The following is a 26,424-nucleotide window of genomic DNA, read 5'->3' on the forward strand; positions in this document are numbered from 1 at the left end:
CACTATGAAGGCATCATTTTTGTTAAATGTGTGTATTTATCTTAATCCATTCTCGGTGGGAGGTTAAGGCAAGGTATTGATCAAAGTCAACAGGAAAACCAACATATAGAGAGTGAATTTATGTGTGTTTGTGGAGAGTATTGGAACAGATACCACCTGAGCACCAAGACGTTTGAGAATGTGGACATTGATGCGACATTAGCGCCATCTTGCGGTTAAAGTTGGTTGTTCTTTGTTAAATTCATCAGAATTTTAGCAGCGTGTTCCCTCATGTGGTCAACATTCAAAATTGCATCGTAAATATCGCTCATATTTTTATTAAGTCATTACCTATTCCATTTGAGTGCTGTTATTTCAAGAGAGATATAGAAAATTAGTTTGCCTGAAAGTGTATCGACAAACTAGCCTACATTTCAAGAACATAATTTTGTTTGAGATCCACAAGATGGCGCTGTTAATGCAGCATCCTTACCACCACTATCCTCCAATGCCATGCACTCAAAGAGCTCTTTTTCCCTCCAAAATTGTCTTTGTGCCAGTACGAACACAGAGTTGTTTTGAAGAGAGATCCTTTCACATAAGTCATTTCCCTATCCCTTCTCACTCTCTCTCTCTTTCAGAAAGAGCTAGGCATAGTTCAAACCCAATTGAGGAAGTCAAGGAAATGCTTAAACATTATAAATATCCACAGTACAGTAAATGAAGGTTCCAAAAAGGGGATTTTCACAGTCACAGAAGAACCATTTGAGTTTCCCAAAGAGCATGTGAAGAACATTTTAAAGGTAAATTTAAAGGTTCTTCATAGAACCGTAGAAGTAAAAAAACAAAACAACTTTATTTAGCGTAGTGCACAATGTTTTAAAACATAATTCAAATACATTATAAGAAAAATAAGGCATGAGTTGGAAGCTGAGATGTTGAGGAAGTGACACATGGAAAAACTGCGTATTTGGCAACACTGGTGTGAAAGGAGATGCACAAGACCCGAGGATTATGACTAAAAACACAAAAACCTATGCAATTGGTGTCTTTAGAAAAGGGAGGATGGTTGGTTAGTCTCTGTGACGCAGATTATATGTGGTCATCTCTTTGCACAATGTGATAATGTGCACACATTTCCATGAAAACCAGGCCTTGTTCACTCAGTAGCCCACCTCAAAATGAAATTACTGGTGAAATGTCACTCTGAGGTCAAACAGGTCTTGTGTCTGCAGGGAATTCATCATTTGTGTGCCAAGACCATTGAATTTAATGAGCATCTGATATGCTGAGGTGAGAAACATTGTGACTCAGTTCTGCGCCATCTGCCTTCTTGACAAGGGCTTCGTGAAGTAAATAGACGTTCAGTTTGATTTCATTCCATAACTGCAGCTCAGATATTCCGAAGAGTCAGTGTGATTGACAGTCATTGTTTTGTGGTTGCTGTGGGTGACAAGCATCACAGGCAGAGATAGATGGGTGTCACAACACTCTGACCGTGACAATGGGTTTCATTGTTCTTCAACAAAAATCCCATCCTCACTGTACTCGCCTCTGCACAGAGCTGGCACCACTAGCTTTAGGAAAAATCAATCAAACCATAGAACTTCTATAATTAAACAGAGGAAAGACTTTGTAAACAGAGTAGAAAACGTTCAGTGTGGAAGCAGTCGTGAGTAATCATTGCATAAGGTAGCAGTGCATGTTAATTATCTGCATTTTCAGCCACATGTTGTGTGAAATGCTTTAACGTATTTCAACCATGGGATTTGAGGATTTACAGTTTTTCTCATTTGCTAAGACACACTAAATGAAACTGGGATCCGCTTGATCTTCATCATCACATTATTAGCACAGCAGAAGTCTTCTTTTGCAAATGTTTTAACACTTTTTCATTTGTTTCACACATTTTTCACACCCTTTGTCAAAACAGTTACCACAGATCTCATTGAAAGACCCCGAACTCTATTGGATTCACTGTGTTGAACAAAAGGAAAACATCTATTCATAGCTGATAGAAAGTACTTGCATAATTTTAAATCTCTATGCACCTGTCTGAAACTCATTTGCACAACTCTTCAATCAGCAATCAGGTCTCATCCATCTATAAAAGATGCCACCTCTGTATTTCTGTGTATTTCAGCTTTACTGTATTGCCCTGTTAGCAGAACAAACTGTGTCTACAGTAATGCAGATGTTTTATCAATCCCATTTATGTGACTGTCATACAGTAATGTCAATTTTGACATGCTTTTTGCAGAATCCACACATTATCACATACTGGTGGCAGAGGAAAGATATTTAGTATTGAACAGGAGTCTGCCATTGTAGATATGGTATTGGCAAACAATGCAATCAGACTGCGTGAAATCCAGGCAGCAGTAATTGCAGATCAGGGAGCATTTAGACACATAACACAGTGTGAGTTTGGCAACTATAGATTGAGTCCTTAAACAAAACCATGTCAGAATGAAGCAGCTGTACAGAGGTCCATTTCAAAGAAACTCTGACATCGTAAAGGAGGCACGATTCCAGTATGTGCAGGTACAGATTTTTTATTGTAATACCTTGTTTACCATAGTTGCATGCGACTGGAATAATTTGCTTTATGAATTTGCTCTTTTTCCTAGAGAATAATGGAGCTTGAAGCTGAAGGGGCACATCACAACTTCATTTTTGTGTGTGTATATATATATTTATTTTTTTCAAAAAAATGTTTTAAAGGTATTTCCACCCATAAGTTTCCTTTGGTAGCTTTTTTTTCAGTATCCATTTGAGTTTGTAAAGTATCATATTTCATATTGATGGCTGTATTTTGTATTTTGTTGTCCATTGTGTAATGATTGATTGAAAGAATAAATTAATTTGACCCCAAGTTGTTGTGTTTGATGGAAATATTTGCTTATGTTGCATGTTTTTAATGTTTTGTGAGTGTTAGAGCATTTTGCAAACAAAATGAGTAATTTTGGCCATTGAGCTTCAGTTTTATCCTGTGTGTTAACTGTTTTGAAAATGTGATGTCAGAGTGGGCAAATGTGTTTAAGCAATCGAGAAAAACTGTAGTACAGTTTTTGAACAGGAAACCACAATTTACTGAGCTGATATGTCATGTGACATCCAGCAATAATTAGATCTTATCTGAGAGAGGAAAGAGCATAGTGGTGTTTTCATGAGAAACTTAAGGCAGGTTTTTGATCAATTTGGCCTGCTGTAATTTATCTGCTGCAGGGTTATCATAACTAAAACTAAAACCATAAAAACATTGTGGTTACAAAAAAAATAAAAATAAAAAAAATAAAATAAAAAAAAAAAAAAATTATATATATATATATATATATATATATATATATATATATATATATATATATATATATATATATATAAAACTTAAAATAAAAATAAAACTGAAATAAAAATTTATAAAAACTATACAGACATATTTCAGAAAACAAAAACTTCAATAAAAAATGATAAAAATGGCAAAAACACACAACAAGATAACTAAAACTTTAAACAAAATGAAAATAGAAAACATAAAATCTCATTCAAAATATTAATAAAACCAAAGGATAGAAATATAGCACAGTAGAACTCATTAATTGCTTGCATACATAAAAAAAGATTCTCTTAATCATTATTTTTGATGTATTTTCATTAGCATTCTTAATCAATATACATTTAGGGTACTTATTGAATAATTGATCAAAATGAAGTTTTTGCTTAAAACAAGAAGAAGAAAAAACTGCAAATAATAATATACTGTATAATAATTTCTCCAAATGATTTTCTTGTTTAAAACATTTACTCACCTAATTGTAAAACATTTCTCAAAATAAAAAATACTAAGTTCCTTTGCTTCTCAAGTAAGTGTAGCTTGAAAATCATTCTGGCTTTCTTGGAACATACACACACTTTTTATCAAATGTCACTGATTATATTATGCTCCCAGATCTGCTTATTTGATAGTGTCACAATAATTTACATTAGAAGAACTAGTTATTGCAGTTTTTTGTTGTGCTGATAAAGGTGAAAATGATTGATTACCAGCTTAAAATTGAAAACGCATCGAGACATGTCACAGAAAGGTGCAAAGTGCCATTTTAATACTCAGATCACAAGACAAGACAACTCCTATCTTGTGCCGCAGACTGTGAAAGAGCTTCACAGTCTAAAAACAAGCACAGAAGACAAAACAGAAGGGTCATAAGAAGACAATTTTGACATGTTCTACATCATTGTTTGAGTAGGCTACAAACTTGTTTATTATTTCATAACATAAGATGATCATCCAAGTAAAGAAAGAAAGAAAGAAAGAAAGAAAGAAAGAAAGAAAGAAAGAAAGAAAGAAAGAAAGAAAGAAAGAAAGAAAGAAAGAAAGAAAGAAAGAAAGAAAGAAAGAAAGACAAGTGAATGTGACAGACTCCAGAGCGTCCCTTCCTCACGTGAGAGGAGGGTGTTTACCGTTATAAACAGTCACTTCCCCTCAGGACCGCAGCATTGAGCACCAGACCAGCAACACAAGGACACACACAGACCTTTGGGAATTTAAACATCTGAGAACAACAAAAATATCTGTTGCTGTTTTCTTATAACCTGGATCAACATGAAGTCAGGTCTGTCCGGTGCTGAGCAGTGCATCAAATACATCATATTCGGCTTTAATTTCATATTTTGGGTGAGTTTAATACAGTTCACTCTTGGATGTTTATTTATTAAAAAAAATGTTTAAAAAAAAACTGTATCCAAGCTCTTAATGTCTAATATAGACTTGCTATTCAGCCTAACTTGTAGTCTTTGAATATGCTTCATAAATAAATACTTTTTGGATTATTAAACATAAAAGGCGCGGTAAAGATACTAACAGGCTGATATTTATTTGTGATATTACCTATGTCATTTCGAAAAGCCGTGAAAGCTTTACTACCTACTATGGCGAAGGCTAACTTATTAATATTGATTACGTAATGTGATGTTCCGCATCTTGATTGGTCAAAACAATAAATTGATATGATCGCATATTGCCTTGATCTGTCGGCGAGTAATTTTTTTCATAATATTCCCATAGATAACTTTAAAAGTTGTACCTCTTTGTATTGTTTCTCAGAATAAAAAATCCGAATCGACTCATAACTACCATTAGAATAGATTACGTGACTCATCTCCAGGAAGTTTAACAACGTCAGTACGCCCTAATTAATATTCATGAGCTAACACCTTGATTAAAAATTTGGCGTTATGGGCAACTGGTAAGCAAAACATGTTGAGAACATAAAGACAAAACATATAACTTTCTGCCATTGTTTGTTCTCTTAACAATTTTTTCTTTTTCTTTTTTCTTAGATAGGCACTATTAGTTGAATAGTTCACGAGGAGACACGTTTTTAGGCGAAAATTTTAAAACGAAAGGTATATGCTTTGTTCAAGATGGTAATTTGTTCATCATGAGAAGAGTCAAAGTTTTGCATACCTGTTGCTAGGCAACCCCATCACTAATCGATCTCATAAATTAGGGTAAATGTAGCCCCAGGAATGATCATCTCACAAAGAATGAGAAAAGGACAGCAACCTATTATTAAGCAGCTTACATAGCCTAATGGTTTTGCTTTGATTCAAGTAATCTGATCCTCATGGTTTCGTCTGAGAAACTGTTGGATGTTTGGTGCTATAAAAATGTGTCCTCACCCACTCTAAAGCCTGACCAAAAAAAAAAAAAAAAAAGTCAGAATTTTTTCATATTTGATTGATATATCAGGCTTTTATGGGCCAAATAATATGATATAGTGAGAATATGGAACTCATACTTAAAAAAAAAAAAAAAAAAGTATTCCCAGAGGCCCAAACTGAGCCAAAAAAGGCATTTTGTTGCAGAAGTTGTTGTTTATATGGCCAAAAAGTACGACGAAATTTTGATAGCTTGTCGTGTAAATCAATGACGTTACATAAAATGCAGTATATCAGTCGTCACTCTATGTCTCCCAATATATCTTAGTAATATGATATTTAAATGCTTAGTTTATGATCAAGGTTTGCAGTTTTCATTGTGGAGGCAATACATATAATTATGCAACTCAATACAATGATGATTGAGAGATGTCTTTCCTCAGAAGCCTGTTGTATCATATTTCTTAATTACATTTTAACATGATTTTTCTAAAAAAAATTATGCATGGATAATCAAGTAAACAAAAATCATTAAAGATTCCACAGCAAAAAGACATGTGGTGGATATTTTTAGAAAAGACCTTTTACTTAGTATAAAAGTATAAACTATCAATCAGGGTGCAGAAGGCATCTAAAAGATATGCAACAGGTTTTTCAGCAATGCTTTGATTTTAGAGGCCTTATAAATTCATGCATCAAATATGATACAGCAGGCTTTATAGGGTTAATGTGCTGTCTCTGTTTCTAGCCCATCTCTCCACTTAAAAGTGTCAAGCAAAGGGACAATATCTGTGTTCTGACTTCCCAGTGTTCCTGAGGGACAGCTCGAGTTACATGAAAAGTAAAACCTGATCAGCTTGTGTTGATGCCATTTTGGCAACTAAAGCACAATATAGATCTTTTATACTTTTTTTAAACTCCATTTATACGCTACTGAATTGTGTTAGTTCAGTTTTTAGTTCCGCTGAAATGGTTTTGCCCCTCCTTCTTTTCCTTCTGACAATGAGGTAGGAGGGTGCGGCTTGCTGGATTTTTTTTTTTGGTTCACTCGCCCCTGTTTTAAGGTGGGACAGAAGCACATTTCAGGTGCTCAGTATCGGGTGTTAACTCTTAAAACAGCTCTAACTTTTTAGTCATGGCCGCCGCAGGTGGGTTTTCGTGTGTCAAATACTTGCTCTTTATCTTCAACTTCATCTTCTGGGTAGGTATTTTTTAATCATTACATGAGTACATGCTAATTCAAATGTGTTTGTATAGTAAAATGGGAACATTCTATCACAGAAATGTGAATGTGGCTTGAATGTGATGTGGTGAGGATATAAGAGTTTGTTAGTTGCTTGTTTTCATGTCATACTTTGTTTGCTTGCCTGATTGAATGAATGTAGTGTTTGACAAACTTTGCTCTTTGAGAGATGCGTGTTTCTTAACATGCTGCATTATTTTGTCTACAATATTCAACATTGAACAACAAATATGAGTTTCTTGTTCACAGGCTGTGGTTAGTAGTTCATTTCATACAATCTTGATATAGATTCTAGTTTGTCAACCATTAACCAATCTTTGGTTCTACATATGACTTTTATTTGAGCCTGTTGAAGAAAATCTTTGATTGACATTTTAGCTTGAATGTACTATGCTTTAACATTGCACACATGTTAGATGCAGACTTTTAGAAAATGCGACTTTACCGATAACATCATAACAGCAAAAATAAGCTTTGGTCTGTAGCAATTATCTTGTCTTAAAGTGGCCTTGGTATTTGGGCCTGGTCTTAAGCTACGGTAGTTTGTGGTGAGTGAGCAAACTAGCAAACACTATATCCTCCCATTGGTGACTCCTATTGTGTGTGGGTGGAAAAAGACGGGATCAGTTTGGGAAGCTTTGAGGGACAAGCCTCCACACCCCTGGCAGTGACTCACTGTGACTCAGAGCTTATATCTGTGACAGCATTTTCCAAAACAGAAGAAAAGTGGAGGATTGCAACTGTGTGTGTGTGTGTGTGTGTGTGTGTGTGTGTGTGTGTGTGTGTGTGTGTGTGTGTGTGTGTGTGTGTGTGTGTGTGTGATCTGGTTTAGCTTGTTTGGTTTGTTTCTCAGTATTCACTACCCCATTGGTCAAAGCACCCAAGGAAACACACTGATGCAACGTTTGTGCAAATTCTTAGAAGGCTGTAGGAGAATGAAAAGTTTAACCTATTCCATTTGTACAACAATGAAATATGAACTACAAAGGTGTGGTGCTTTTTTATTTATTTTTATCTGTTTTGACTGTAAAGAGTGTGAGTGTGGGCTGTTGATTAACTTTTGGCTGTGAGAACATGTACCAGATTGTGATCGTTCATGTTACTCATTCATGGAAGCCACATTACTGTGTCCTGGGAACTGCCTGAGTTGGTCAAGAGAAATTAGAGTTGGTTCAGCATAACTTTGCATATATCTTTCTCAATGCAGTCTAGCAAGAATATCAGGTTGGTGCCTGTGGTTCCATAAGGCCTGTTGAACTTCATTCTTTAGAGTAAAATACTTGGTTTGGAACCGGACTTCCTGTACTCTCTGACCTTGTAAATAATGCCATGCTTGGCCTGCAGCTATATTTATTCTATGTTACTCAGTTTGCCATTGTCTGTGTTTACAGGTAGCACCATGCAGACTTTTTTTTGTGCCATTATTCAAACTAAACTTTTAATAGGATATATTAAAATGTTTTGTTTGTTCCCACAGCTTGCAGGTACAGGAGTTTTAGCTGTTGGCCTCTGGCTGCGTTTCGATGAAAGAACTAAAGGACTCTTTACTGCAGAAGATTCCCCATCTGTGTTCCTCACAGGTGAGATTTAGGCCATTCCCAAGCTAGGTTCCTCAGTTCTTAATATCCTCTCAGTGAATCAGAAATCCACCTTCATCTCCCAACACCATGATCGCACATGCTCCCTTTATCACCGACATGATTAGGTCTTTGTAAGTTGATGTTTGGGAATGAGGTGAAAGGGTAGTCATGGAAACCAGCCACACCTATTTCCAGAAACCAGACCATCTGTCATGTGAATGGTGTGTCATGAATACTACGATTATAACATGAAGCGAATGAAAGGCCATTCAGTCTGAAGTGAGACGAGTTGTTTTGGCTTCTCTATAGTTGATCAGAATATGTTTGTATTACAGACACTACCGGTCAACAGTTTGTAGTAATTAAGTGAGGTTTTTTTTTATTAAATTTTTTTAAAGAAGTCTCTTGTGCTCACCAAAGCTTATTTGATCAAAAATACACTTTTATGAAATAATATTACAATTTAAAAGAACCATTTTCAATTTTATAATAATTTATTCCTGTGATGGCAAAGCTGAATTTTCAGCATGATCTTCAGTGTCACATGATCCTTCAGAAACCATTCTAATATCCTGATTTGCTGCTTAATTTGACTGTTTTACTGTATTTTTTTATCAAATGAATGTAGCCTTGTTAAGCATAAGAGACTTCTTTCAGAAACATAAATCTTTATAAATTATTCCAAACTTTTGAACAGTTGTGTATAATAACGACATCACCCTGACTTGGTCATTCAGCGTTCACTGAACAATCCAGTTCTTAAAGCAACGCAAATGGCATGACAACTACAAAACACGTCCAAAATTCAAAGCACTCCATCTATTCTTCTATGCTTTGTTTGTTTTTATGAAAGGCCCAAAGATTAAATTCTTCACCATTTTTGAAGGCTGGCAGAGAAAGACCACAAAGTAACAACCAGCGAATTGAACTTTAAACCATAAAACCACCTTTTTGAAGGGTGAAAACAACCTAAATATAGAGAGCAGGATGTTGGGTTTCTGTCTGCGTGTTTGTTTTTTAAGAGGCAGGTTTGTTGAGTTATAATGGCAGTGCTGTTTTGGAGGAGGCTGGCTTTGGTCCACACGATGTCAGCTTTCTGCCCCTTGCCATCATCCCTTACAGAGATGCCTTTCTCCTCCTCGCCAACAGAACCCGCATTGTTTGCTCCCATCCCACCTCCTTTTGTTTTGCGTGGTTTATTTTCCTCAAGAGCCGTAAGAATGTTCGCATCCACAGATACAAAAACAGATAATAATCTCAGTGGGAAAGTGTCCAAGTATCTGCCAGAGGTTTCGAAAGCACTGAGTGACAGCATGCTGTCCTGGAATGCCAAACATCCTACTGACAGACTGTTCAGAAGAGCAGCTAATGGACTAGTGTTTTACTGTTTCTATAGGCCACACACCGTTTAAGCAAACGGCATCAAACACGTGCGTTTGTTGGGTTTTGACGGATCAGTGTGTGTGTCCCCTGTCGGTTTCTGTTAGCGTTGATCAGGGTTTGTTTTCACCCGACTGAACACCCGTCTGTTGGGACAGTGTGAACATGAGTTATTTTTCACAAAATTCTAAATCCAACAGCCAACTTGTTTGTCTGTGCGGTGTCAATTGGCCTCATGGATACATAACATAACATTTGCATGGAATTTTGTTTTGCATATTTTGCTTTGCATAGCTTTTTCTGATAAACCATTAAGGCAGCTAAAGGAAAAAGTTATCATCTATACATTAAGCAAAATGTGTATCTGTAATAAACTGAATCTGAGAATAATAAAATTGACAGTAAATGCCCTTGATTTCAAGTATTTTTTCCAGATGAGCAGCCAAAGAAATGAGACGAATGTAAAAGTACAGGCGAATAAGAGGTGTTCTGTCTTTCTCCGTCCTCAGGGGTCTACATCCTCATTGTGGCAGGTGCCGTCATGATGGTGGTCGGGTTCCTCGGCTGCTGTGGAGCAATAAAAGAATCGGCATGCATGCTGGGAATGGTGCGTCTTCCCATTCTTCTATAGCACAAAACCAAAAGATTTTGTTGTACATTCGTATCAGGGGGCGTTTATGCAACACCGTTTTCAACAAACAAGCAGAAAACTTTTTATGAAAAAACAATACCATTTTTTAAAAACTATACAATTATCGTCTCCATGTAAACTACAAAACATGTATTGCATGTTCAGTTTATAGGCACGTAGTGTTTCTTTACAATGTGACATCGCCAACAACTGGCCGGACAGCAGAATAGTGTTTTTAGTCTTTTTCGCTGATACGTGTGAACTGGGACCGTTTTGGCAAAATTGTCGTCTGTGCGTGAAACTTTTCAAAAACATGTTTTTAGTACATTGTTGTCGTGGAAAAGTACCCTTTGTACTTAAGGATGGGTATAAAGTGCATCTGGCAAGAAATAAAAATGTTTTTGATTGAAGTAGTTTTTGCTGATGTCCTTGTTCACCTCATCTGCCTCCAGTTCTTCGTGTTCCTGCTTATCATTTTTGCTGCAGAGGTGGCCGCTGGAATCTGGGGATTGTCCAATAAGGAAAAGGTGGGTGACATTCATACTCTCTTTCTCCTGTTACTCGTTCATTTTCTCACTGTGGGTCCTCTTTCTTTCTTTCTCTCTTCCTTCTCAGGTCGTGACAGATATCCAGGATTTCTACCAGCAGACATTTAAAAACTTCAAAGACACTAAACAGGAAGCGCTGAGGGAAACTCTACGAGCAATTCACTATGGAGTGAGTGTTCATGTTCAAACCATAAGAGCAAAAACATTCAATGAATGAAGGACAAAAAGCTTAACTTTAATCTGACTGACGGTTTTCTGTGTGCTTTTGTTTAGTTGAACTGCTGTGGACCAACAGGAACGGTGATTGATGGAGTATCTGACATCTGTCCCAAAAAGGAGGGAACTGAAGTCCTTATCACAACGGTACCAGAAACTCAATAAATAAGCTTTAGTATCTTCAGTTATATGTTGTGTTTTTCCAATGTACTATAGTCACCTCTTTTGTTTCTGCTCCAGAACTGCCCAAGTGCTATTGAGGAGATCTTCACATCTAGACTTCAAGTGATCGGAGGAGTTGGGATTGGCATTGGGGTGATCATGGTGAGTAGATGCTCCTGTGGAGATTGCCGAGTCACACTGATGTCAGATATTAACCCGTGTCTCTTTGTTTGTCAGATCTTTGGCATGATCTTCAGCATGCTTCTGTGCTGCGCCATCCGACGAACCCGGGACATCGTATGAGCTGTCCTTACTGCAACAGCCTGTTTTCTGCTCTGTATTTATCTGAGAGTGTGTCTGTGTGTGTCTGTCTGTGTGTGTGGAAGGGGTGGGGGTATAGGTATGTGTTTGCAAAATCACTCTGATAAACTTCTAACAAAGCCCAGCATTAGTCAAACACTCAAACTGTTACATGTCGTTTATACACTGAATGTAATAATGAATTGCGCTAGAGGCTGCTTTTAATTTCTTTGGTGTCTTGACTAACGTTTATTTGCCTCTTTGAAAGTACTTGCAAGCTTCTGATATTCTTTTGTAACGTTTTATGTGGCTTATTTTATGTACCTATATGTGTGTCTTGATAGACAGTAAAGTAACACCTAAATTACCAATAAAGTTGATAACTAATTGACTGAATGGTGGTTATTTATTTATTTTAAGGAAACCCGATGATTTGCATTTTTACACTTGGTGTTAAGATGCGTTTTGGACGCCACTAAATACAGGTGTCAAACGCTTGTCCACTTTCAGAGGTAGTTGAAAAATGATTGCTTTTGAGATGTATTCGAACAGCCACAAAAGACCGCCAACTCTCCGCCTTTTGACCTATTGCGTAAACATTACAGGACGCGCACTAACCAGATGGGTTTTCGGCTGCATCCGAAATGGCATACTCTCTTGAGTAGGTGCTTATTTTGAATAAATAATTACTTCACGGCCGCAAAAAAAAAGTATGTTCTATATAGTATGAGTGTGTGTGTGTGTGGTGTAAATCTAATCTGGATGTACAACGTTCCCCATGTTGTCACTATCATGTGATATACCAGCGTAAGTTACGCCACTTCACTGCCATTCATTAATCCTCTCCCGTGGCCTCATGGGATAGTAAAGTGTCCATCGTATACACACTTCATAGTCTCGCCGTAAGAATTTGGTCATCCGGGTACTTTTTGCCTTCTCTTTTATAAGTGCTGTGAATTCGAACATACTACTTTTGTCACATGCTGTTCTTCGCCTATTATATTGTAGGGAGGCATCCGATTTCAGACGCAGCTTTAAACTTACGAAAAATGGACCAAGCACAATGTTCTCTCACCATTCCTGATTTCTAACACGCACTCGTGGCTATCAGAGCAGAAACGAAAGCTGCTGCTCTCCGTATTTTTTTTTCCGTCGTCTCCTTTCGTGTTCATATGTAAATTGCGTTTAGAACCCTCCCCTCGAAGAAATCCGGACAGAAGTGAAGCCAGAGGTTGAAAGTGGACCAAAGAGATGGATTAAAACACCAGGTGTAACCGGGAACATGTCTCCCTCGTCTACTTGTGATCTGATCCACCGAAACGCATCTTAATACCAGGTGTAAACAGAGCCTAAGTGTAGGTGTTAAAACGAGATGGTCCTCACTGCAGAACATGAAATCCACGGGGAGGAGTCGGATCTAGATCCAACTCCTCCCACCTTACATATACCTAAACCTACCCATCTCCACCCCCTGATCCCTAAACCTACCCCTAAACCTACCCATCTCCACCCCTTAATCCCTAAACCCACCCCTAAACCTACCAATCTCCACCCCTTTATCTGGATCCAACTCCGCCCCCCGGATCTCGTGTTCTGCATTGAGGTGCTACTGGTTAAAACACCTTTTTTACAGAGTTTCAGAAAACCAGTTTGAAGGAATACACATTTATTGGATTGTAATTTTTATATAATAGGATAAATCATATAATATAATTATATTAAAATATAATTTATTCCTGTGATGCAAAGCTGAATTTTCAGCATCATTACTCCAGTCCTCAGTGTCACATGATCCTTCAGAAATCAGTCTAATATGCTGATTTGTTGCTCAAGAAACATTTCTTATTAATGTAAAAAAGTTGTGAACCATTTCTCCCCCCCCCCCGGATTCTTTGATGAATAGAAAGTTCATAAGAACAGCATTTATCTGAAATAGAAAGCTTTTGTAAAAAATAGAAAACGGTCATTTAAAATTGTAAAAATATTTCACAATAGTACCGTTTTTTATGTATTTTGGATCAAATAAATGCAGCCTTGGTGAGCATAAGAGACTTCTTTCAAAAATAATTAACTTAATTACTAATCTAACAATTTTGAACAGTAATGCATACATATAGAATTAAGGTTTAATTGGCACAAATCCACATATCATTTTTTGCTTTTTTGTTTTTTGCCCTTTTTTCCTTTCTTCTTGGTGGCCCCAGGCCAGCCAAATCCTCTGAACTCCAAGCAGTCCACTGCATTATGGGAGATGTAGTAGATGTTCTCCATGGCTGCTGGACTCAGAATATCCACACTTGTCTTTGTGGATTTGGCACTGACAGACCTCTTCTTGGAGGAGCGCTTTCCTTTGCTCTTTGTTGCAGGTCTGGCACTCTGAGGTCTTGACTTCTTGGTGCCTGAAGACTATAAAGTTCATATTATGAGATTTGGGGAAAGAATGAAAGAAATCATTTTTAAAATTCCACCAGTTTTTTGTCTTTTGGACTTTTATGAAAATGTAAAACATCGAAGGAAGTGAAACATTTCTTACCATCATTGAGTGCCTTCCTCTCACACAGTAGTCAGACGCTTGAATGCACTCAAAAACAGAAATGCTGTGAACTGCCCCTTGTCAATGCATGTAAGACATTTTTTGAAGTTTTCCTAGATTTTAAACTAATTTAATGTGATTTTGTTATCAGCTACCCAAAGGCATGTCCTACCAGAGAGTTATGTCCTCTCCAATGTGTGCCTCTTATATGAGGTCTTTTGTTGTGAGCTGTTGTTTATCTGGGGTTGTCTTAGTGACGGCTCATGGGAGAACGGGACTCATCCACAACTGGCTTTTCAGGTCTGCCCGGGATCTTTTTTTGCTGTGACCCCCCCATGAATCCTGCTTGTTTCAGTACGTGTAAGAATAACCAGATGCCTGCTGGTCAGAGCCGCCTTAACCTAATGTAAGGCCCCGGGGCTGAGAGGTTTTGTAGGCCCCCCATCCCCTCGATTTATAGAGTCTCATTTTTAAAAAGTGTAATATCTAGGTAATCTACATCACAGAATGCATTAATTTCTTTCGAGACCTACAACAGTGAGTTTTTTATATTGTTTTCAATTTTAACATTGTTATTAACATATCACTGAGCACATAAACACAAGACACTTTATTTAACAACCACACACAGCAACTAAATTTCAACTTTATGCAAATGAGAAGCGATTTTCGCGAGCGACAACCAATAGGAAAGAAGCCTTTCAGTGAAGCTCAGCTCGAGTGCAGTGCAGGCAAGACAGAAGAGTTCGAGGGCGATGTCACTGTTTTATATGATTTACTGTAACTAACCACAAACATGGATATAATAAAATGATGCATGGAAAAGAAACTGTCGACAGTCTCAGTGAGTTTATGCTGGATTTAGTGAGTAAATCATTTTGTTTACAAATTAGACGCTTTGCAGTTGTTATATACATGTTAAAGATTTTATTTTGGATGTGTTTATAAAAGTTTATAAAATTGAAAGGATCATTGCTTGGTACATTTGGAAACAAAGCTTGTCTATTTCTAAATGTAATCGCGTGCATCGCTGATGATTATACTGTCCGTGTGTTGAAAAAAACTTAGATTAAACACACTCGCAACAGACACACCCCAAAGCGGAGACGTTACAGCGTTGCCAGCGGCACTGAGCGGATTTTTGCCGCTGGTAGTGGACACGCACCGTAACGCCTCATTCGCGCCGCGGGACCTCTAGACGTGCGTAAACGCGTCTTTGCATTGACTTAACATTGAAATCACGCGCGCCTGACGCGCTATTCGCGTTTGGTGTGAACGCACCATAACAATAACATTAGAGCGACAGCACTACCAACGTCCACAAGCGACTAGCGACATACAGCGACAAAATCTGACAAGTTAAAACAATATGACCATTTCAGCTCATCATGAACCTGAACATGGTTCAGCCCAGGCAGGTAAGCCCGTGCATTAATGCGGCCTTGCTGCTGGTCATTCAGTAAGACTTTAGAGTGACATTCAGATTTGAGTTATAGGAACATTCCATGAATTTAAATAGTAAATAGTCTAAAAAATTTGAAAGAATATAAAAAGTTAATAAGAATAAACAAAAAAAATAAGTATAAAAATAAATATAAACAAACAGAATGAATGTTTGTACACAGTATGATCATTTAAATATATTATATTGTATAGTATATATATGTATATAGTATATATATGGCAAACAATAAAATAGTCAACTCTTTATGTAAAATTATTTCAATATTATATATATATTTATAATATACATATTTTATATAATATTATATATATATAATTTATATTTTATATATTTATATATCTATATAATTATTAAATGTTATATATAATAATTGTATATAAATAATTGTATACACACACACACACACACACACACATATTTATATATATATATATATATATATATATATATATATATATATATATATATTAATTACACAGTCTTACAGACACATACTGTACACACACACACACACACACACACACACACACACACACACACACACACACACACACACACACACACACACACACGTAATCTCAAATGAATGATTAGTCCATCCTGACCATGCGCTGAGAAAAGACACGGGTACCACGTGAAAAGAAGTACATGACATGTGCGTCTTCATTGAAGTCTAATTAGATTCAAACCACACGACTCAGGAGGAACAACAACAGCTATAACAATCGGAGAAGATATAAAGGTACAATATAGCCTACTTGTATAGCTGGCAGTGATGCGCGGGTCAATGTATAAACAACCCGCACCCGACCGACGTTTTAAACTAACCCGCCCGCAACTCGGACCGCAAAAAAAAGAAAAAGAAAATATTGTACCCGACCCGCTTCCTGACCCGCATTTTTTAAAAGTAGTAAATGCTCTTCGTTGCGTCGTTGGGAAAAAAAAGAATATAGCCTAGGCTATTCTAATTTTGTCAAGAATTATAAAAAATCGTCTATAAGCTCATAATTTGTAAATAGTCTAAATGTTTAGTTTTAACAACAATTTTAAAAAGCTGGCTATGTCTATTTTGATGTTTCTGTGCAAGTTCAGCAGACAGTGAGGTTCGGGTTTGTTCCGAGCTCGTGAGCGGAGAGCTGAACCTATTCCGCTCCGCTCACTCATTCCGCAGGGTCGCTCGCTCAACCCAGAATGGCCTGCTGGTTCGAAAATATGTGGAATAAGGGCTACCTCCGACTAATTATTTTTTTTTCTAGTCGACTAGTAGTTGTTCATTTAAGCCATTCGTGGACAAATCGCCCCTTTATATTAATTTAATTAGCCTACTTAAATAGGCTATAGCCTATGGATAATAAGCGTTATGACCGCACGCATAAAGCTTGCCACAAAGAACCGGTTAAAGTAATGATTATGAATGTGTCTAAATTAGCAAGGAGACATTTAATTTTTTAGTAATAAACTGTTGTTTTCTGTGTCGCTGCAAAGATGAAGTTGACAATTCGGACTCGCCATGAACGCCAGAGAGAAATGCACATTTCATTTGGATTACATAATCAGAGAGTAGCCTATTTATTTTGGTTTGAATATTTTCGTTTAAAAGTAGACAATTGATTGATAAAACATTGATCAAAATTAAGATACAATTTATACAAAACGAAAATCTTTTAAAAAGAGTTTTCAATAAAACAAAACGTCGTCAAAATCATGTTTTACCAAAAACAGCGCCGTTGAGGGCGCCAGCGCCTCTGCCTCTCAGCAGCTCTGCCTCGCGAGTGGATGATGAAGACGCCTAGCAATGATAGCCTATACATTAGTGGTAGTATACCTTTAGTTAAGTTATACCTTAAGAGTCTTCGTAGCGCGCTAATAGACAATATTTTCGGAAAATGCAGCCCAGGTATGATGCGTAATGGAGATTCCAAAGCGCTCTTCTTTGGTCAGAACCATGGAGAGCGATCGCGGATAGGTCCATCCTATGCACCGAAACTTTTAACAATGCAAAAAAATATTTAAAGAGCATCAAGCTATTAAAATCTATATTATGTATACGCACGCACAGATAATAACAGCTATATTAGTCCATTTTTTTTAATTAAGTTAAGCAGTGATTGGATAACGTTTTTTATTTTTTTATTTAACGTTTTTAATTTAAGGCCCACCCACAATTGGTCTGGCTTATCCAAAACTGAAATCCTGGCGCCGTGCCTGGTTGGTCGTGCCAGTTTTGTGGCTATCAAATGTGTAAATAGCATCGCAAGAAGTACACATGACAAAACCAGCACTTTGGTCATCATCTTTCATTATTTCGGCAAATGTCTCCCACACTCCCACAGCTTCCACTCCCCAGTCTTCACCTTTTCTCTTGCCGCCTCCATCTCTACCTGCAGACTGAGCTCGTGCGTCATCGTACTTCTTGCCAGTTATTCAGCCAATAAAGTGTAGACCTATGTATTTCATTGAAAATAGTGTCTAGTAATATATAAATTACAAAGGTTTAATTGGCATCTTTATTTCAAACGACCCGACCGACCGCGACCCGAATATCATTAAAAATATTTTTGGATGACTCGTAACCGCGGGTGACCGCAGGCACCCGCTCATTTCGGATCAACCCGCGCATCACTGATAGCTGGGCCTTGTCATCAACCTTTTACGAAAATGAACCATGGTTTTACTATTAAAAGTGTAGTAACCATGGATTTAGGTGGTTACCGTTTGTAGGCTATAACCACATTATTTGTAAAACACAAATACCATGGTAAACTATTGTTAGTGTAGTAAAACCATGCTTAATTTGTGCTACAGTTTAACAATAATAACCATCTTTTAGCTAGAAAAACCATGGTTAATTTTATAGCAGCGATTTCATCAAAACGGACTCCAGATCACAACTGATTATGTCTTGCAAACGTGTCAAACGTTAACACCCAGGCAGTACATTTATTATCTGCCGATCTGTTTCAATACATAAAGTGGTTTAGCGTATTAAGGCATCTCTTCTTACACAGTAAGCATTTTTTAGCTAAACTTGTGAGTCTCACTCTTAAGGGAGTGGCTCTGATGTAATTCACACATTTCACCACAGGAGGGCGTTCAGTTGCTTTGGTGTTGTATTACAGATGTCCATTTCTGCTCAACAAACGACGTGATTTGGCAAATTTAATCAACATCTGAAAAATCACAGGGTAATCAACAAGTTATTAAATAATATTAAATCAATTTAAAAATTATATAATTATCCTTTGAAAAAACAACATCAATGTATTTCATACAATTCACCGCTGGAGGGCGTTACTCAGTTGATTTCTGACGACTTTTTTTTTTTTTTAAACATTTATCACAGATCTAAGAATATATTTCTAACCATGTGGCGAATTGGCAGATTAAACAAACATCTGGCAATGGCAAATCACATGGTAATCAACCGTTTATTACATAATATTTAATCAAAGCAAAATAATAAAGTCTTTACCAAATGGTAATTCACTCAGTTCACCACAGGAGGGCGTTGATTTGTTGATCTTCTAACCAAAGTCCCTGTAAGACTGTATAATGGCCTAAAGTCTTTGCTCTAACTCAAATATAACTAGATCAAGCAATATAAATTGTCAGGACGCAATCAGCATCTGCTAAATAACATGGAAATCAACAATTTATAAAATAATATTGATTAAATTAAAAATTATATTCGAGTTTTAGCCAAACTTCTTCCTAGTTGGTTAGGATCCTTTTATTTGTATGTTTTTATATATGTATTTTATCAAATCGCAAGATAGATAGAAGAGAACAATACTAAAGAGTGATTTAATCAATATAAAGACTAAATATTGTTCTTTATTCTTTCAATAATATTTAATTAAGTTAATATTAAAATATATCCTTAGATATGTAAAAAAAAATTGTAATTATATGTAATTATATTTGTAAAACTTTTGCAAAGGATAATAAATAGTTAATGAAATAATTTGTAATCAATGTAAAATAATATAATTTAAGTTTTTTTTCTGGCTTCAGCTTTAATCGTGGAGAAAAAAAAAACGGCAATGTAACTGACACAATTCACCACAGGAGGGCGGTATTCAGTTGGCTAATATATTTCTAGTAACCAAAAGAGTTACTTTGCCAGATGATTTATTGCTTCATATGGTAATCAAAAACTTTTTAAATAATATTAAATTGATGCAAAAAATGTAATGCATGCAAGGTTTTCCCCTTGTTCGAGTCATAGCCGAAACAGGTTGCTGCAGTGTAATTCACACAATTCACCACAGGAGGGCGTTAATGACTCAAATTTTAAAATATGTTACAGATCTAACAATATATTTCTAAAAACCAAAAGGTGATTTGGTAATTCATGGAAGTTCCTTTCATTCGCCTGTTTTAAAAGATATGTATTTTTAACAAATCATGAGATAGAACACAACAAAACATGAGAATGCAGCACATGCAGCTTTTTTTTTTGTTTGTTTTGAGTGTCGCCCTCAAGTGGAGAATCCAGGTTGGAAGCTTGTGAGCTTTAAAATGAATAATGAAGTCAACACTCCAAAAAAAAGGCAATTGCAGATTCCTCAGTGGTCTGAATGTTGTTTCTTGGTCTGGAGAGTCCAGGTTCAAGAGTGGATGAATGCTTTAGTTTAATTGGTTTTCGATGAATAAAAAAAGAAGAGCAAGTGTGGAAGTGCCAGTGGCTCAGTGGTATGAGTATGTCCTTCTTGGCGGGAGGACTGGCCTGGTCACGGAAGCGTGGTTGCGGAACGAACGGACACCTGATCATGAGGAGTGATCGGATTGTGGCAGGTGAGCCGAGAGAAGGTTGGAAACGAAGGGGGAGGTAATATCCAGACGTCTCCCCCTGTGGTCTTCACGACAAGTCTAGATGTTTACTGTACTTATTAAAAAAATATCCTAACTGGAGACTAAGTCAACAGTTTTTCTGCCGTCACTCCTACCAAGTATTGTAATAGAGTATTTTTCCACAATAACAAAAAGTACAACATCTTTGAACTACAAAAAAAGTTGTAATAGAGTAAACCAGCCTGGCGTATATTTCACAACACGGTCGTAAAAAACTCACTTGCGGCGGTCTCCTCCCCCTCTCTACCGCTGCTCATGTGCGTTTGTTATGATCGGAGCAAGCCAACTGTATCGTGTGGAGCTATGTCTACCGAGGTGGGTAATCTGGTAATACCGTCTATGGGTAATACATCATACATGCGTTTGTGTTTATGTCGAATTGCCGTAAAGCAATTTGTGTTTCGCGCTAGTTCTCGTTCTCGCTTCTCACGAGACTTCCAATTTCTATCTTGCCGGGAAGCGTCGAAGCGATATTTTTTTTCCCAGGATGGTAGGGGAAGACTCATGAATATTCATTAGGGAAGTCATCCCTGATTGGTCTGAAGACCTACCACTAACCCCACCCCTAAACCTACCCGCCACTGGGGGTCTGATGACCTACCCCTAACCCCGCCCTAAACCTACCGTCACTGGGGTTAAGACCAATCAGGGATGACTTCCCTAATGAATATTCATGAGTCTTCCCCTACCATCCTGGGAAAAAAAATATCGCTGCCGGGAAGGTAGTCCCCAAGTTGCAAGGTTGGTTTTCCGCCTGGGAACGCTGGGGGGAGCGGGGAAAGTCACCAATATCACCAGAACAGGTTGTTTACCAGATTTCTAGACAGTTTTATTAAGTTAAAAAAGTTACCAAGTTCTGCTTTAAAAACATCATCAGTGCATCTCAGGCGCTGTGGCTCAGTGGATAGTTGTCTCCCTTTCAAACCAGAAATTTCTGGTTCAAGCCCAACATTTGCTGAAGTTATTCATCATTTAACACAAAGCTCTGGATCAAACCTGTTAAAACGCTCATCATCTCTGCAGTCTCTGTGGCTCAGGAGATAAAGCGTTGTGTTTCAATCACAGCGTCCTGAGCTCAAATTCCACTATTGCTGACTTTCAATAGTTATTATTAGACAAGGAGTCCCAAAACAGTTATTGCTGTGAAATCCATGATGGGCGAATGGATAAACACACACTCTCAGAGGACGAGACTGTGATGAAGACACGGGATCAAATCTCTCTTTCACTGCTTTATTGGAAACTCTCAGGATAATAGAGAAATAGAAGTTCCTTACAGGAACTGACAAGAGATCTGTGGCTCACAGGTAAGAGCGCTGCCTCACATTTCAGAGGTTGCTGGTTCTGCGATAAAGACGGGTTTGAATCTCGTCTGACTTTAACTGGTTTATTGTAGAATCACGGGGTCACAACAGTGATATATGAGTTCCAGCAAGAGGTTTCTGGTTCAAATCCTGGTAAGATCTCCAAGAAATCAACAAATGGAGCGATTGATCGTGAGGACAAGATGATGGAGCATTGAGGAGAAGCCCTAGTCTGGATCCTGGTGGAGCAACTGGTTATCTGGAAAGACCAGCTGTAAAATTGTTGACTTCGTCTCAGAATTGGATAATTTTTTATATAAGTAAACACTTGACGTAAAATATAACCACTGCTGGTTATGGTCTGAGAAATCCCCAGGGGGAGGAGTTTGGATATTCCTTCCCCCCTTCGTTTCCGAGCTTCTCTCTCCTGACGCCTGTCTCGGATCGTTATCAGGTGACCGTTCCTCAACGCAACCATGCTTCAGTATCCAGGCCGGTTTCAAACCAGGATCCTCTCAATACAGGAGGACAAGCTCAAACCACTGAGCCAGTGGAACTTCCACATGAATTCTTCTTTTTTGGGGGGGGGCATGTCTTTTTTATTTGGACAAAACCAGTGAGACTAAGGGTGTACTCACACTAGCCAGTTTGAACCGTGCCCGAGTGCGTTTGACCACCAAAGCGCGGTTCGTTTGACTAGTGTGAGTGCTCCGAACCGTGCCCGGGCGCGGCTCGATTAGCCGGCCCTGGCCCGCTTGGAAGAGGTGGGCCAGAGCACGGTTCAGTTGGACTCGGGCGCGGTTTGCATGCAGTGTGAGCGCTAACCGTGCTGGACTCCATTGTGTTCAGTGAGAGCGCCGCTCTTCCTGTTTATCCCGAAACCGTCGCACCATAATGAAGTAAGCGTGCTCCGGCACGAATGCTGAAACCCTATGTGAGTGCAGGCCAGAGGGGGAGTGGGGAGGGGGGACAATCGTACTCGGGCCCGGTTCATGGCAACCGTGCCTAGTGTGAGTACACCCTAAAGCATTTTAACAAAGAGTGGGACTAGAACTCAGACTCTCCACATGATGGAGTGACACACAGTCCACTGAGCCACTGGAGCTTCCACATAAACTCTTCTTTTTTTGGGAGGCATGTCTTTTTTATTTGGACAAAACCATCATGAAGGATTCAAAGCGGGAATTTCCAAACCACTGAGCCACTGGGTTCAACTTGATTTGATCACAGGACTGTGACTCCAGTTTTGTGATTCAAAGGCACTCGTTTACCCATTACACCACTGAGTTTCAATTAATATATGTGCTTTATAATCACTTTATCTTGTTTGTAGTGTAAAAACAATTTTAAAAAAGATTTAGCAAACAATGATCCTCTCTACCACAGAGATTGTGAAGAACTCAGGGCTGGTTTGGTCTTTCACTTTAGATTTAATTACTTTTTTTGTATAGTTCAAACCTCAAGACATAGTTTTTGTCATTGGCGAACAGACAATTAACAAACAATTATTTTCTGCGCCACAGAGCTTGTATCCCAGGCTTGGGAGGGTTACTTTAAAAATGTATTCCGTTACAGTTACAAATTACTTCATAAAAAAAGTATTCAGTAACGTAATCCAAGTACTATAATATGAAAGTAATGTAACTGATTACTTTGGGATTACTTCAAGGTCACGTATATAAATAAAGTCAAGCAAGAAGAAATATTATAAAAAAATATTATTATTTTTTTATTAAGAATTTGGTCCAGTGTACAATATTTGCAAAATATATACACATGCCTGAATATATATTTATGTAAAGGGCTATACAGACATCTAGTGGCTAATGTATGGTATTACAGATTATTTTGTTTTATTTTTAACTAATTTTTAACAAAAAAATAAAAACACAACATTTAACATTTTTACACAATCTACATATTAGTTTATTTTAAAATAGGCCTACATGTTGACTAAAGCCGTGATCTTTCTTAATTTGCCTGACTGAACTTGGGGCGTCGGCAGTGGGAGTTCCCCTACGTTACCTAGCAGCGAACAAGAGATTAAGAAAGGACATTTTGGGTACTAAAAAAGCTACTCTCCTAATTTCTACAAAATAGCAGCTGAATTTCCATGAATTAAAAGCGATTTTACCCGGAGATCGTTTCTACTAGCAGCAGTGATTCAATCTAGGAGATTGTAGAAAGCTGCTATTTGCACATGCACCGCACCAGCGCGTGGCACACGTGAGTCATTACTGGCAACAGAACCAGGAACTACTGTATAATCAAGCAGCGCTTAATATAGTGTTATTATGCCAAAATACTGATTTATTTAGGTTTAAATGAAACCATTGTAATCCTGAAATATTCCCCCTTTTTTCAAAATGTAACTATAATCTGATTACTATGTTTTTTTTACGTAACTGTAACGGATTACAGTTACTGGATTTTTGTATCCTGATTACATAACGCCGTTACATGTATTCCGTTACTCCCCAACCCTGTGTAGGTGTATGAGGTAACGAAAGCTCAGGCTTTGTGAAAGATGGCCACTGCATCTGTGGGATTTAAACATGTTTCTGTTGCTGCTTCATGACTCTTTAGGCTTGTTTGAGATGCGCCTTGCCTCGCCTGAAATGTACGCGAGAGTAGGCGGCTGCAGTGAGGGGAGGAGTGAAAAAAGCGCAGGCAAGACGGACAGTTCTCTCTTCTCGTAGTGGATCTGACACCTGTGAGATCAAAGATGGATATCGCGGGATTCACCGGATTCACGCTCGTGCACAGTGTTGCTAATAAACTGGATGGAATTTAAGTTCTGTTGCTTTTATATGAAAATAAATATAATGAACAAGACACCCAAAGTAGCCTACTTATGTAATTCCATTCCAAATACATGTTTTTTAATCTTTTTTTCTTTAATACAGACATGTGTTGTTTTTTTCTTTTTCTTTTCTTTTCTTTTTTATAAAAATTACATTGCATAACCCATAGAGATCGCACTGTTAGATAGTTTGGGAATATTCACACATAACGTATGCGTATAAAACATGATATCAGAGTTTTAAAATCAAACATTTTAAAAGAGAACAATACATCACGGTTGTTTAAACCAATGAACATTAAGCTGTGTCGTCAGCAAGTCGTTTCCCATCGTGCTTTTAGGCTTGTTCGACTTCATACAGCTCTGCGCAGACCGATCGGCGGCTGACTTGAAGCAGTGCATGCCGGTTAGAAATTTTGTCCGACTTGATACAGCGCCGACGCCACGTGACTGTGACATATGCCATCAAAGTACCGCGAGAGCATTTCGAGAGTAGCCGGAGAACTCAGCCAGCGCAGCTTCTCAGGAGCGACTGCACTGGGCTGCAGGAGGGCTGATGACGACACAGCTGTCCCACGATTGGCCGGATTCACCGCATGACAACGATCACGTGTGTTTCGTGTTTATTCGAACACCTTTAGTTACTCTAAAGCTCACAAATCAGTTTTTTATAACAGTAAACACTCTTTTCATGTCGTATGTTATATTGTGTCATGTTTATCAAATTAAAACTGATTAAAAAACGTATAGACTCCACTTCATTAATAGTAGCAATTATGTTGAACTTTATTCTTGTTCAAACAGACGCTGTATGAAGCAGTACATAAAGTAGGCATATTGAATGAAAATGTCTCTGAAACATCTGTGTATTATTTGGCCAATATTACATTTATTTCACTGCAGCTGTGGTAAAGTACGCGAACACCACGTGAGCGGTCACTACGGGAACCAGAAAGTGTCCGACTTCACGTCTCCGTTTGCAGCTCCTCCCCGCCTGCACGCGGCTACTCTCGCCGATCGGTTACATCCAGCCGCAGCCGATGTCGAACACACCTTTTGATCAGCGCAGTCGGTGGAGAGCAACTGCGCTCGACTGCAGAATCCGACAGGTGCGCCTTTGCGCTCGCGAGAGATTTTTGACATACGTCAGCATGACATCAGAGCAAGGCGGACCGCACTCGGACACATTTCTAACCGGCATGCGTCTCGCGCTGATCACCGCTGATCGATTCTGCGCAGATTTTGCTCATCTCAAACAAGCCTTTTGTCTCAGATGTGATCTCGCCACTATAATCCGACAGTAAAGTGCAGTTCTTCATCCGCTCCACTAGGCGGCAGATGCGGGGTTCTCCTTCAGTCTGACACTTCTGCTGCTTGACAACATGACGCTTGATGACAATCACAACAACACGTGCAGATCCTGCAGATGAGAAGATGACAGCTCTTAATGTCACTTTATCAACACATATTCCAGCTCAACTGCAGATAAAACCGACACACAGACGGATAAAATGAAGGAAACAAGTGTCATGCGACTCACCTGTAAGTAACTTTCCGCTTAAAGTCCATTTCTCTTGTCAAATGACTTGCTCGCACTACATATCAAATCAGTCGCTAGTTGTAGCTTTACCTTTTTAGTCTCTGAATGAATCGCCCTCTGATAGTCACACTATAAAGTGTAATAAGAAGGACTATTGCAGTTTTTTCTGGATTGATGTGAGAGTCAGCAGGAGTTGTGTGAAGCTCTGATGTTCTCCTGTTGCTT

General features: G+C 38.1%; 2 protein-coding genes and 2 long non-coding RNA genes across 6 annotated transcripts in view; 1 reads left to right on the plus strand and 3 right to left on the minus strand.

Annotated features, from left to right (window-relative positions):
* The first annotated feature begins 4,467 nt into the window (after positions 1–4,467).
* cd9b (CD9 molecule b) overlaps positions 4,468–26,424 on the plus strand; it is a 73,479-nt gene continuing 51,522 nt past the window's right edge. Inside the window, exons 1-8 of one of the 3 annotated variants that reach the window (XM_082168078.1) lie at positions 4,471–4,654; positions 8,361–8,463; positions 10,353–10,450; positions 10,927–11,001; positions 11,090–11,191; positions 11,296–11,385; positions 11,479–11,562; positions 11,638–12,091. In XM_082168078.1, the coding sequence (XP_082024204.1) occupies positions 4,583–4,654; positions 8,361–8,463; positions 10,353–10,450; positions 10,927–11,001; positions 11,090–11,191; positions 11,296–11,385; positions 11,479–11,562; positions 11,638–11,703 (690 nt within the window). In that variant the 5' untranslated portion in view covers positions 4,471–4,582 and the 3' untranslated portion in view covers positions 11,704–12,091. Of the gene's footprint in view, positions 4,655–6,681; positions 6,842–8,360; positions 8,464–10,352; positions 10,451–10,926; positions 11,002–11,089; positions 11,192–11,295; positions 11,386–11,478; positions 11,563–11,637; positions 12,092–26,424 lie in introns of those variants that run through there. The other 2 variants (XM_082168080.1, XM_082168079.1) reach the window with 2 other exon arrangements.
* LOC309497780 overlaps positions 8,361–26,424 on the minus strand; it is a 68,869-nt gene continuing 50,805 nt past the window's right edge. Inside the window, exon 2 of the long non-coding RNA XR_014205704.1 lies at positions 8,361–9,410. This is a non-coding gene — a long non-coding RNA (uncharacterized lncRNA). The remainder of the gene's footprint in view (positions 9,411–26,424) is intronic.
* Positions 11,752–13,321, minus strand: LOC309497777. Its single transcript, XR_014205702.1, has 2 exons — positions 12,893–13,321; positions 11,752–12,146 (listed from the first exon to the last, which is right to left on the minus strand). It is a non-coding gene; the product is annotated as an uncharacterized lncRNA (long non-coding RNA).
* Positions 13,350–14,596, minus strand: smkr1 (small lysine rich protein 1). The gene is made up of 2 exons (XM_082168087.1): positions 14,234–14,596; positions 13,350–14,106 (listed from the first exon to the last, which is right to left on the minus strand). Exons 1-2 carry the CDS (start codon positions 14,237–14,239, stop codon positions 13,849–13,851), a joined length of 264 nt encoding a protein of 87 aa, XP_082024213.1. The 5' UTR covers positions 14,240–14,596; the 3' UTR covers positions 13,350–13,848.

The sequence above is a fragment of the Leuciscus leuciscus genome, assembly GCF_965113295.1.
Source record: "Leuciscus leuciscus genome assembly, chromosome: 4".
Lineage (NCBI taxonomy): Eukaryota > Metazoa > Chordata > Actinopteri > Cypriniformes > Leuciscidae > Leuciscus > Leuciscus leuciscus.